Source organism: Neomonachus schauinslandi, chromosome 8, assembly GCF_002201575.2.
Source record: "Neomonachus schauinslandi chromosome 8, ASM220157v2, whole genome shotgun sequence".
Taxonomy (NCBI): Eukaryota; Metazoa; Chordata; class Mammalia; order Carnivora; family Phocidae; genus Neomonachus; species Neomonachus schauinslandi.
In genome coordinates this window covers 116,300,705-116,314,061 of record NC_058410.1, presented here as the reverse complement: position 1 = coordinate 116,314,061, position 13,357 = coordinate 116,300,705, and the positions used below count along the sequence as shown (strand labels likewise).

Genomic DNA, 13,357 nt, shown 5'->3' with positions numbered 1-13,357 from the left:
CCTCCCTAATGAGGGCAAGCCACGTTCAGGTTACGTGTTGAATTTGAAATGACAATCCACGCAATATTAAGAAATAAGATTTATTGCCCTGAAGTGGGAAGGAATGTGGTAGTGATAGGAAAGCCACTCTGGGTTCCCCTGGGTGCAAGCCCGGGGACAGCAGAGCCCCCAGCTGAGAAATCTGTATAAACGCGCACGTGCACACCCCCCGGGCCGTCCCAAGGACTCCTGCTCGGAGAAGGAGAGATCTTGGGCTGGATATGGGAAACCTGATCTCCCGCTGCATGCATGATCGACACTGCTGGCACCAGACTCTGGTCGGGAAGAATCAATCTGAGGAGGAGAAGGATGGAGGGAAGCCATCGGGGGACCCCCCTACTCCCCAAAGGCCCCTCCCTGCCTGCTGCATATCCTAGACAAGTTGATCTCTCCTTGGCCCCAAGTCATCTCCAAGCACCCCTCCTACAACTCCCCATATCACTCCTCTCCCACTCAAAGCCATGCCTGTGATCTGATAACTGTGTGTGTGTGTAACTGGGACCCCAACTGGGAGGATGTTCATGGTGCCTGACTCAGGCCTCCCCACCCAAAGGCCTCCCCATACTGCAGGATGACCCTGGGCATGCCCCCACACGCCCCGCTGTATGTGGCTCCCATGGTTCACCCACCCACTCCAGACGCTCTGACTTACCACCTGAGCAAGGCTTTCGGAAATACATGATGAGGACTAAGCCAACAATGATGCCCAGCACACCCAAGCCAAAGGCCACACCACACAGCACATTCTCCAGAAGGTCAGAGGGCAGCGCATTATGGGGCACTGGAGAAAAAGGGGAGCAGGTCAGCCTGGAGACTTGGTCGGTGAGCCCCCCCACCTGGGGGAATTACATGGGTGTCTGGGATGAAACAGGAGAAACAGAGGCATGAAAAATTAAAGTTGCTCAGGGTGGGAATGGACTTCAACAAAGTCCAAGTAGAAGAAGAAGGCCCTTCCATGGGTCCATCCTTTTTTGCCCCCAAAAGGAAGCAGGCTTCCAAGGAGAAAGTTCTCACCCCAATAGGCAACTGCTGTGTAGCTGTCAATCTCATGAGTCACGATGCAGGAGAATAGGTCAGAGGGTGCTGGTGTGAAGTTTAAGTAAGAAAAGGCCTGGAAGCTGAGTTCATCAACCGCAGACACAAAAGTGGGCCCGATTCCTTCCACAGGGTCCAAGTGATGCCGCCAGTTCACCGTCAACGTGGGTGGGAAGAGATTACTGACAAAACAGACCAGGGTGTTGGGCTTGCCAAACTCCAGGGGCTTCAGGGTGAACACGTCAACAATAGGAAACCCTGGTGGGAGGATTGAGGTGTGAGGGAAAGAAGTAACTAGTTTAGATGGTACCCCTGAGTTTGGAAAGGGCGTGGCATACAGAGGAGAGGACAGAGACAGTGTCTGTCGGGATGGGCTTTGGGAGAAGAGATGAGGGAGGAGCTGGGGCTTGAAGGGAGGTCTTCCTCCAGGCAAGAATGAGACCTGGACCTAGAGGCAGAGCCAAACTCAGGCTACTCTGGGACCCTCCACCCTGACTTCCTGCAGGGCTTCCTGTCTAGACTTCACACGGGCATCTAATCACATGCTGTCTTCTTATTCAAACACAGACGCATCTTAGGATACTTCCTTTCTTCCCTTCCATCCCACTGAGCATAGCAACACAAGCTCTAATTAATATTCAGTAGGCAACAATTGGTCCCTGTTGCATTCATCAAGTTCAATAAATAGCTCTGAACACCTACTATGTCCTAGGCACATGTCTTTGCCCCACAACAAAAACAGAGTGCAGACCATAGCTGGTAAGGGGAGACCCAGAAGGCATTAGATGAGGGGACTGGTGTGAAAGGGAATAATTCAGCGCACAGGTTGAGGAGGTTAAGGATGCAGCCCCTCCCCGCACCACCAGAAACACCCCTGACCTCTAGACACAGGGATTTGCCCTTCGAGTTTGGGTCCTATTTTCTGGACCATAGCTTGGCAGAACTCTTTGTCAAAGAAAATCGTGGAAGTATCTCCAGGCTTCTGAGCCCAGTCAGCAAATTCAGGCAGGCGAGGCACTCGGGTGTTCTGGGAAAAGTTGAAGGAGAAAAGCTGGTCCCCATCATAGGCTTCCGAGAGGCCGATGCTGGGACTCCAGTTCTGGCAGTATATCGTGTGCAGGAACGTGTGGTTTTGCAGTTCATCCCGCCACGCTGGGGTAGGAGCTGCAGAGGAGACAGGGTGAGTCAGGGAGGGGGGACTCTCCTCCTCCCCTTTAGCTTAGAAAACAGCAAGGCCTGCTTCAGGCAGAGGGGGTAGGCTTCGGGTGTAACCCCTTTTTGTGTCTGTTACTTAGGCTCTCAGGCTCTCTCTCCCAGTGGGGGTGAAGAAGATATTACAGGATCTCTCCAAACTTCCCCTGCCCATAAAAAGGCCCACCGTCTAAAGTTGTAAAACGTAAAAAAGGTCTACTGTCTAAAGTGACAGATTCGGAGTCCCAATGTTGGTTGCGTGTTTGTGTGCTGCACAAAGGCATCTGGCCAAGGAAGTTGTTGGAAGTTGAAATCTCGGGCCTGCACTCTGCTCCCCAAGCCACGCATCCTGGCACAGGGCTGCATCCTTCCCAAAAAAGATATCTTCGTCTAATCCACAGAAGGCCACCGTACTGACGTTGAAGGCCTTGGGTGGGTTCCCCAGTCTTAGAAGGGAGGGTAAAGGAATGGTCACGGCCTCCCCAAGCCACAAATGACACTACACAGTGTCTGTCTTACCCCCAGACAGCACCGTAAGCTGAAAAAACCAATCTCCAGGCTTCTCTTCAGCCACTTCATTAGCACCAGACCTCTCTGAAAACGCCTTCACCTCCCTCAACCCTCCAGCCCCTGCAATGACAGGACTGGGGGACCTAAAGTTGCAGGAAATAATCTCTATTCTTTGAAATTCCTGGCAAGAATCTTCCCCCCCACACACACTAGCGTGAAACTCAATACCTAGAGTAATAGATATTTAGAGGAAGAGGGATCTTCCAGATTATTCTCCCATTCTGCCCCGTCCTTTACAAAGAAGGAAACTAAGGACCAATAAAGTTAAGAGACTTTTCAAGAACCACCAAGATGAGTTGATGACGGAGTGCAGGGCAGACGACTAAATAGGACAGTGAAATAATATTTGCTTTGCTCAAATCCCAGCTCTGCCCCCCTTCCAACTGTGTGAGTTTGACCACGTTACTTAGAGTCTGAGTCTCATTTTTTTCCATCTGTAAAATGGATATAATAATCTCTGTTTCAAGAGATTGTCTTAAGGGGAATATATAAAGCACCTCTGACATTGTTTGCCATCCATCCATAGTTGATCTCTTTCCCAATTCTGCTATTGTTGCCACTACTTCATAATACTTCCCGCGCCACTTACAAAGTACAGGGCTTCAAATGCAAAGGAGACTTCAAATGCTCTGAGTGGCTCCCCCGGCTCTAAGCGGTCAGGATTGGAGTAAACGAGAGGGACTGTCATACCTTCAGGGGCGGTCCGGGAGTAGGGCAGCAACCACAGGAGGTGTAACAGCCTTAGCAGTGCAGCTCCCCGCCTCTGCTCATGATCCATAGCTTCACACCACACCGTGGGCTAAGAGCTACCAGCCAGTGGACCCCGGGCCCCAAACTGCTTCCCCAGATCATGTTCCGCCCGCTGCTTCCAATAGTTGCCCTTATCGTTTGGCTAAACCAATCACGGAAGTGTAGGGTTCAACATCATCAGTCGCTGGGGAGAGACGCGGGGCCGGCAACCTCCTCAAGACTTGGCTCTTTAACCGGGCGGGAGTCGGGTGTGTAACTGGGCTGGGAAGACAATGGAGGGATGTCTGCCTCCTGCTGGGGATCCCTCTTTAGTATCAAGCTGTCAGCTTCCGCCTGTAACCTAGGTAATGGGCTCTTCAGAGCAGCACAACCTCCTGGCAGAACGCGGCAATGGGGAAGCTCCTCTTCCCACGCCAAACTCCCAGGGCTCTTCAGACCCCGCCTCCTCCTCCCTCCAGCCCTCCCTCCTCTTTCTCTCTCTGAAAGGTATCCATCAGGCATTAGCTCTAAATCGTTCTGCAGAAATACATGGAAAATTTAGTAAGTGCTAGTATTGGGTCCAGAGCTAGAAATACAAAGATGAATAAAGGGTATTCCTCCCTTCAAAGAGCTTAAAGTCTACTTGCGGGGGGAGGGGGATGAATAAATCATTACACAACAATGTAATGTATTCAAACAAGACTGTGCCAAGTCAGGGCGCCTGGGTGGCTCAGTTGGTTAAGTGCCTGCCTTTGGCTCCAGTCATGATCCCAGAGTCCTGGGATCTAGTCCCCTGTCCAGCTCCCTGCTCAGCGAGGAGTCTGTTTCTCCCTCTACACCTCCCCCCTGCTCATGATCTCTCTCTCTCTCTCTCTCTCTCTTAAATAAATAAAATATTTTTAAAAAATAAAAAGAATGTGCCAAGTGTTTTGAAAGTAGTAGAGGTGGAACATAATCAAGGCTTCTAAGAATCTTAAAAAAAAAAAAAAAAAAAACAACAATTTGACCAGCAGAAAACAAAGGAAGAGAAAAGCATTCTAGGGCAAGGGGTAGGCGAATATGTGAAGGTCAAAGGCATTCAGAGCTCCCTCCCTTGGAGACCTCTATGTGGTTGCATGTGAATGGTGTAGAGGCTACTGATTGTGTTCCTGTTTGGTAGTGGGGTGTGGGGGGGGTGTCAAGATGAGCTAGAAATTTAAGCAAGAGCCAGATCACATAGGCCATGTTATACCACAAAGAGGGTCTGGCTTTTAGAGATATTAAAACTGAGGAGTGACACAATTATTTTGAATTTTAGAAAAATTGGTCTGACATTGCAGAGGATGGACTGGAGCTTGGAAAATTGAGCTAAAACTGCTGGTCAGAGTCTATAGTATATTGCATCAAAATAAAAAGTTGCACACACCCACACACGACTCTTTTTTAGCAATATAGCAATAATTTAGGTGAGAAATGATAAGAGCCTGAATTAAGTCATGAACAGAGGAGATGGAGGGAATAGAATATTGAGATAATTAGGAAATAGAATCTAAAGGGCTTGGCTACTAATGGGATGCCTGGGTGGCTCAGTCGGTTAAGCAGCTGCCTTCGGCTCAGGTAATGATCCCAGAGTCCTGGGATCGAGTCCCACATCGGGCTCCTTGCTCAGCAGGGAGCCTGCTTCTCTCTCTCCCACTCCCCCTGCTTGTGCTCTCTCTCTCTCTCTCTGACAAATAAATAAATAAAATCTTAAAAAATAAATAAAAATAAATAAATAAAGGGCTTGGCTACTGATTAGCCCAGTGGAGGGGTCAAGGCTAACACTAAGATTTCTAGATTGGGTGGCTGGATGGATGGTCAGTAACGGACTACGTTGAAATAGAAAAGAATGCCATAGAAGCAAATTTGATGAAGAAGAGAATGAGTAGTGTTGTACATGTCGAATCTGAGATGCCAGTGGAAGAGCCACGCAGGAGACTTGAGGTATACGGGTATGGATCTCAGGTAGGGGCTGAAAAAACTCAATTTGGGAGTCCTCAGCACAAATGTTGAAGCAGAAGTGGTGGATAGACTGCAAGTAGACTGTGCAGACGGAGCAGGAAGTGACACAAGGACATAAGTCTGCATGGGTTCCAACCCTAACCTCTTACCACTTATCATCCAGGATCTAGTCAGGAAGATAGAACCACTCTAGGTCTTCCAGACTGAGAGAATTTATTATAGAAAATTGGTTACAACAGTATTAAAAGGGCAAGAAGTGCAAAAAGAAAAAGCATGTGTCTGGAGGCAAAATAGGAAAGAGGAATACCTAGAAATCAGAAGCTCCTATTGCCCCTGATACAGAATCCCTGTCTACACCTGCTGTTGCCCTGGGACAGACACCATCATAGCAGGTTCTGGATCTGCTAAAAAGGTTCCATCTTCTTCAAGGCTGGATCACTGAGAAGGTGCTTTCTCTACCTAGGAGGCTGGAGTCCAGAATCACCCATTCTTGCTGCTGCCATATCTACCAACAACTGCCACTCTGTTAGAAACTAAAGCAGGAAGCATCTCGGTTTCTCTGCCTTCTTATCTCCTGCCAATGCCTCCTACTGAGAGAATCTAACAGGAAGCCAACTGTCTAGGAAACCTGGGAAGTGCATACCTTACAGACGCCTAGGCCGAGCAGTCCAGAACACAGTATAGGAGGGCGAGCGGGGTACTGACACCAGAAAATAACCAGTACACAGACATGGACTAATTTGTAGGAATCTAGTGACACCAGGGGCAGCCTGATGGTTATGAGAGCTAAGAGAAGAACAAGGAAGAAGCAGATTCAGAGAAGCAGAGGTGTTCTATAAAGAAGGACACGGTCGGCATTATAAAGTGCTTCCCAGAAGTCAAGGAAGGAATAGAAGTGTCCTTAGATTTGGTAATTATGAAATGGTTGACAAATGTATTGAGAGCAGTTTCAGTGTTGTAGTGGGAGTTGACTCCAGATTGTGGTGGGCTAAGAAGCAAGTGGGAGGTGAGGAAGAAACTGTCACTGTATATGCTGGAAGTCTAATAGAGAAGAAAAAGAGAGAAAGACAGAAGGGGTGGGGGAAGAGGCAGTGAGAAACATCTAATGTGGCAATTAAGTAATCTTAGAAATTAATCTATGTGGATATGGTCCCTCAGTATTTCTCAGACTTTCAAAATCCATACTCCCTTTTGAAAAATAAATAACAGCAGCAATAATAGCCAAACCCAAAAAACAACCCCATGACCTCCTGGATATTCTGAAACACTAATGTGTGAACACACATGCGAGCCTGTGTGTGGTGGGGGCAGGCAGAGTGCCAAGGCTGGGGTAGGGTTTGGAAACCATTGTATTACACTCCAGAAAACAACATTCTCCCAATGTCCCACTCTTTGTGGATTAACCCATCAGCAGTTGCTGCGGTGGGAAGATTCAGGCCCCTGGGGGAAGCAGAAAGGAAGTTTATGACATCACCAGGACTATAGGGGGAGACAGAGAGCACACAAGCCACCTGGAGTCTAAACCAGGGATGGGCAAATTTCTGTAAAGGACCAGATACTAACTACTTGAGGCTTTGTGGGCCACTCATCTCTGTCTTGTGTACTCAGCTGCGGCCCAAAAACAGCCACAGGCAACATGTCAATGAAAGAGCGTGGCTACACTGGTTTCCTCCCTGCTTTTCCTCCCACTTCCCGGGCATCACCTTCTCAGTCTCCTTCGTGGGCCACTTCCTTTCAGTTACTCTTTAAGTGGTGGTGTTCCCTGGAGTTTTGTTCTTAACCTTCTTTTTCACTTATGGACACTGAAGTGTAAATTTCGTATCATTTTTATGACATCATTCTTCTTTTGCTTTTCTTGCAACCATTTAAAAATGTAACCATTTTTCTTAGTTCTCGAGTCACGTAAAAGATGGTGGGCTGGATTTTGCTCCATACCATAGTTTTCTGAACACCGTTCTCTGTGTGTGGTCAGAATTGGGATGGGGGGCTCAAAATAAACCAAAGAAGGGCTCCATTCCCCCTTGGGAGTGGCAATGGGTTAATGAATACATTGTGGCCCAGATAGGACAGATTGTTTGGAAGGAGGTCTGAGGGGGAACAGGAGGAAGAAGACTGGGGGGTGGGAAGGCTAGGAACAGGTAGCAGACACTGCAACTACTCTGGGTGGGAGGAAAGAGACAAAAGGGTCCAAGTTCTCCACAGATTGCGTGTGGACAAGATCAGGGTGGGCAGATATATAACCACATATCCTCAAGACTCTGGCGAGGTGTAGTTAACTCTTTTTCTCTCCCAGTATAAATAGTAACAAGTCCAAACAGTTACGACTACCCTTCCCTCTATGCAATTTTTCCTGTCAGAACTCTCCAACAAGTTCTGTAACAGATCTCTCAAGAAGAATGTCTAATTAGTTTGGGGAAGTAGTAATTGTGCATGAGAGGAGCAAGGCAACGGGTTCTGTATCCCAGTAACTCACTGTTTATTTCGGTCATTAGATCGAATGTCCCTGAAAATAATGCCTCCTGTAAATCCAGTAGGCCATGGCTTTCTAACACAGCTCTCCCATCCCTTTCTAGTACTGCCCCATTTATTTTTCCTAGAAGGCCAAATTTCCTGAAAAAGGTACGGGTTCCCATATTTCTACTTTTATACTTGCCATTTAATCCATAACCCTCAACAATGAGACTGTTCGCCAACATTTTTGTGTAGTTAAATCAAACGGACTCTTTGCAACATTTGACACTGTTGACCATACCCTCCTTCCTAAAATGGCCTATTTTTTGGCATCCCGAATGGCACTCTCTCCTAGTTTTTCCTCCCACTTCTCTGGTGTCCTCTTCTCTGTCTTCTTTGTGGACTCCTTTCTTAAGAATTGGTGTTCCCGGGGCGCCTGGGTGGCTCAGTCAGTTAAGCAGCTGCCTTCGGCTCAGGTCACGATCCCAGAGTCCTGGGATCGAGCCCCGCATCAGGCTCCCTGCTCAGCAGAGAGCCTGTTTCTCCCTCTGCCTGCCGCTCCCCCTGCTTGTGCTCTCTATCTCTCTCTCTATGTCAAATAAATAAAATCTTTAAAAAAAAAAAAATTAAAAAAAAAAAAGAGTTGGTGTTCCCTGGAGTTTTGTCCTCAATCTTTTCTCTCTCTTTTTTTTTTTTTATTAATCTTTTCTCTTCTTACACTACATTTGTCCTGGATGGCATGCCTTCAGCTGCCACCTATTTGCTGATGTCTTCCAAATTTACCCCTTGAGCTCAGATCTTGCCCTGAGTTCCATACTACCCAGATACCCAACTGCCTATAGGCCTCTCCACTTGACCCCCACAGCAGTTCTCAAACTGTATTCGCCACAAAAGTGTCCCTCAAGAAATTTTTTCAAATGTAAATTTGATACTAACAACGTTCTGTGTTTAAATTTATTTCCTCACAGAGGTAATAAGATACCAAATACATTTACATAATAATTTTATTATGTAACCATTTATTACATTGAATAAAGTTCTTTGAGATGTAGGCAGTAGAAACCAATTCTGGCTAACTTAACTTTTAAAATGGCAATTTACTGGAAGGATACTGAGCTAGTTCATGAAATCAAAGAAGAGTGGAATAAGCTAGCCTCAGGAAGGGGAGCCTCAGGGGCCTTAGCAGCCAAGGGTTGAGCTGCTGTTAATTATGCCTCACCTTTAAAGACCTCCAGCCTACATCTTTCAAGTTTCACATTACTGGGAGAGACATTCTGACTGGCTCAGCTTGTATTACTGTGTATCTCTGGATCAATTAGCTGTGGCCAGGCACAATATCGCCCCTATGTATCAGAGTTATTTCCAGAGAAGGGAGAATCATCATGAAACAAGACCACCCCAATACAGCTATCTTCAGCATATGGCATCCTGGACAACTGCATGAGATCATCTGAGACATAAGCATGAGGTTAAATCTGTGTATTAAGGCTCAGGCAGCATTTCCCAACTAACTGCCTGGGTGATACATGTCTTCTACTTGATGATCTCTGGTCTGTCACAAGTCTTGCCACAAATTTGAAACATACTCATAATATGATTCAATGTTGATTTATTAATAATAAAAATATTTACATTCCACTAACTGACTTCCTTTGGATCTATGATTAAAAGAATTTTATTTTAAATTTTACTATGAAAAATTTCAAACAGGGGCGCCTGGGTGGCTCAGTCAGTTAAGCTCCTACTCTTGATTTCAGCTTAGGTCATGATCTCAGGGTCATGGGATGGAGGCCCATGTCAGGCTCTCAGCTCATCATGGAGTCTGCTTGTCCCTCTCCCTCTGCTCCTTCCCCCACTGTCCCTCTCTCTCTCTCTCCCTCTCTAAAATAAATAAATAAAATATTTTTTAAAAATTTCAAACATACAGGGGCACCTGGGTGGCTCACTTGGTTAAGCGACTGCCTTCAGCTCAGGTCATGATCCTGGAGTCCCGGGAACGAGTCCCACATCGGGCTCCCTGCTCAATGGGGAGTCTGCTTCTCCCTCTGACCCTCCCCCCTCTCATGCTCTCTATCTCATTCTCTCTCTCAAATAAATAAATAAAATCTTAAAAAAAAAATTTCAAACATACATAGAAGAGAAGAATCTAGTAAATTCTCATTGTACTCTCATGAGTTTCAATACTTTTCAACCTTCTAAAATTCTTCCACTTTTGTTTCATCTATTCTGTTCCACATCCTTTTTTTTTTTTTTCTGGGCTATTTTAAACAAATTCTGTCATTATATTTCTAAGATAATAACTTTTCTTTTAATATAATACAATATTATCATCACAACCAACAAAATTAAAAACAATTGTTTAACTTCATTTAAACCAACCTGTGTTCATTTTTCCCCAATTATCTCAAAAATGTAAGTTTTTTTTTTTTTTAAGATTTTCTTTATTCATTTGACAGAGAGAGAGGGAACACAAGCAGGGGGAGTGGGAGAGGGAGAAACAGGTTTCCTGCTGAGCCAGGGAGCCTGATGCGGGGCTTGATCCCAGGACCCTGGGATCATGACCCGAGCCAAAGGCAGACGCTTAATGACTGAGCCACCCAGGCGCCCCAAAAATGTAAGTTTTAAATGAAAAGGAGTGTCTTATGGTTTCCAAACTGCAGTCATGTCAAAAGTATTGGTGAGTTTTCTTTTCTTTTAAGGATTTTATTTATTCATTTGAGAGAGAGAGAATGAGCGAGTGGAGGGGAGAGGCAGAGGGAGAGGGAGAAGCAGACACCCTACTGAGCAGGGAGCCCCAATGCAGGGCTTGATCCCAGGATCTGGAGATCATGACCTGAGCCAAGGCAGACGCTTAACCATCTGAGCCACCCAGGTGCCCCAGTGAGTTTTCTATTTTACATTATGATGCATAAACCTCTATTGATGGTTCAACAATGAATTCTAATAAGAAAATTAAGTTTAGCAATTACTATCTTGAATGCACCTCTGTCTCAAAATCTACAAAACTAGGGGCGCCTGGGTGGCTCAGTTGGTTAAGCGACTGCCTTCGGCTCAGGTCATGATCCTGGAGTCCCAGGATCGAGTCCCGCATCGGGCTCCCTGCTCAGCAGGGAGTCTGCTTCTCCCCCTGCCCCTCCCCCCTCTCATGTGCTCTCTCTCATTCTCTCTCTCTGAAATAAATAAATAAAATCTTCAAAAAAAAAATTTACAAAACTAAACTCATCACCCCCCCTTCCCAACAAGTTCTAACTCCTATATTCAAGACCTCAGCTAATAACTTGACTGTCGAATCAGTCATCTGAGCTACAAATCTATGAGTCAACCTTGACAACTTCATCTTCCTCAAACCTTCCCACCCAATTGGTTACCAACTCCTATCAATTCTACCTCGTTAATATCTCTTGCATCTGTCCTCTCTTTTCTTCCCATTCCCACCGGTTCAAGCCTTCATTGATTTGCTTGCATTTTCCTGGATTACTACAACTTTCTTATTCTTTTTTTGAAAAAGATTTTATTTATTTATTTGAGAGAGAGAGCACGCAAGAGAGAGCATGAGCACAAGGGAGGGGCAGGGGCAGAGGGAGAAGCCAACTCCCCGCTGAGCCAGGAGCCCAACGTGGGCAGGACCCTGGGATCATGACCTGAGCCAAAGGCAAATGCTTAACCGACTGAGTTACCCAGGCGCCCCATACAACTTTCTTATTCTTGATCTGTCTCCGGCTTTATTTTCTAGTACTGCCAGAGGAATTTTTTTATTATGCATATTTGATCACATCATACTTTTGTATAAAAGCCCCCAATGATTGTCTGTAATCTGCTTTCCTTAGTATAATCCTTAACAACCTGGATCCCATTTAACCTACTTCTATATGTTCTTTGAGATGAAATCTCATCTCCCTCAGGAAGCCTTGGAACCTGGAACAGAGATTAGTAGCCTCTTCTGTATGCTTCCACAGCACTCTGTGCCTGCCATTATCATCATTTTTCATTTTTCTTGTATTACTCGATTTATATATGTGCTTCATAGTCACTTCACCCTCACTGCAGGATCCTTAAGGAACCATGCCCTAGTCTTTCTTTTTTACTTTCTTAGCATCCACCAAGAAGGCCCACCAACAGTGGCTACTCACTGGATGAGTGTGCTGTTACTGAAGATGTTGAAACCAAGACCGAAGAGCCTTCAAGCATTAGATGAATGATAGATAATCCCATCTAACACAGATACTTCAACAGTAGGTCTTACAGGCATGCCTCTGGGCTACTCTGCAAATACTTTCATCCCCCCTGCCTTCCCTGTGGGACCCACCCTCTTTCCATTCCATTCTAGGCCCTTCCCAAGCTCCTTGCCAACTGCCACTTTCTTCCTACTCCCTTCCACCTCCTATTTCAGAGAGCAAAGCTAGTCATCCACCTCCCATTTACCCTCATTCCCATCTTAATATATCTCTTCACATCCATGTTCATTCTTTCTTGTAGCTACCTTATTAGGATGTTGCAATTCTGCCAACTACAAGGTTGGAATTTTTTATTCCATATATAAACAAGAAAACTGTGGCTCAAAGAGGTCGGTTTGTTTGTTTACTTGTTTATTTATTTAGCAAATATGTGTTGACCACCCTCTATGGGCCTGGCAGGATGCTGAACACTAGACATCTATTATCATCAAACTTATAATCCAGTGAAAATAGAGACATTAAACAAGTATACAAACAAACCTATAAAAGCAAATTGTAAAAGGTACTATGAAGAAAAAGCACTGAGATCAGTAAGATCAACCGGAGTGGGGAACCTAGTGATACTGAGATAGGATCTGAAGGGTGAGTAGGAGTTAGGATGAGCAGGAAGAATGCTCCCGTGGAGGGAACAGCATGCATAAGCCACTAAGACAGGCAAAAGACTGGCTCCTTCAAGGAAGTGAAAGAAGATCAGTGTGGCTGGAGCATAATCAGCGAGTGGAAGAGAGCAGATGAGGCCAGAGGTAGGCAGAAGCAAGACCACATGGGATCTTATGGATGGGGAGGCTTGGGCCCTCTTCTAAGCATAGTTAGTCTTGAGACTGTGACTACTTTATTCCTTTTCGTCTCATGTGTAGATGCATGCTAAGATTCCTAGCTGACCTACCTCCAGTCTCCCCAAAGGCAATCCATGGTGCACACTGTTGCCAAATATATCTCCCTATAAAGGTAGCTCTCACTTCCCCTCTCAGAAAACGTAAATAGCTCCCTTCTTTCTACTATATTCAGTCTGGATTACTTGGCCTGGGTTTTCAATTTCCCTAGACTCTGTATTCCCACCCCAGATTACAGAAACTGTTCTCCAATATCAGTCATGACCCCCAATTACCAACCCGTGAATTTTCCCC

At 45.8% G+C, this 13,357-nt stretch overlaps 1 protein-coding gene across 1 annotated transcript; it reads right to left on the bottom strand.

The window, feature by feature from the left end:
• Nucleotides 1–74: 74 nt before the first annotated feature.
• LOC110575569 (HLA class II histocompatibility antigen, DM alpha chain) lies at nucleotides 75–3,668 on the bottom strand. The gene is made up of 5 exons (XM_021684540.2): nucleotides 3,526–3,668; nucleotides 1,954–2,238; nucleotides 1,054–1,332; nucleotides 692–820; nucleotides 75–333 (listed from the first exon to the last, which is right to left on the bottom strand). The coding sequence occupies exons 1-5, from the start codon at nucleotides 3,611–3,613 to the stop codon at nucleotides 329–331; spliced, it is 786 nt and encodes a 261-aa protein (XP_021540215.1). The 5' UTR covers nucleotides 3,614–3,668; the 3' UTR covers nucleotides 75–328.
• Between the last annotated feature and the right edge of the window lie 9,689 nt (nucleotides 3,669–13,357).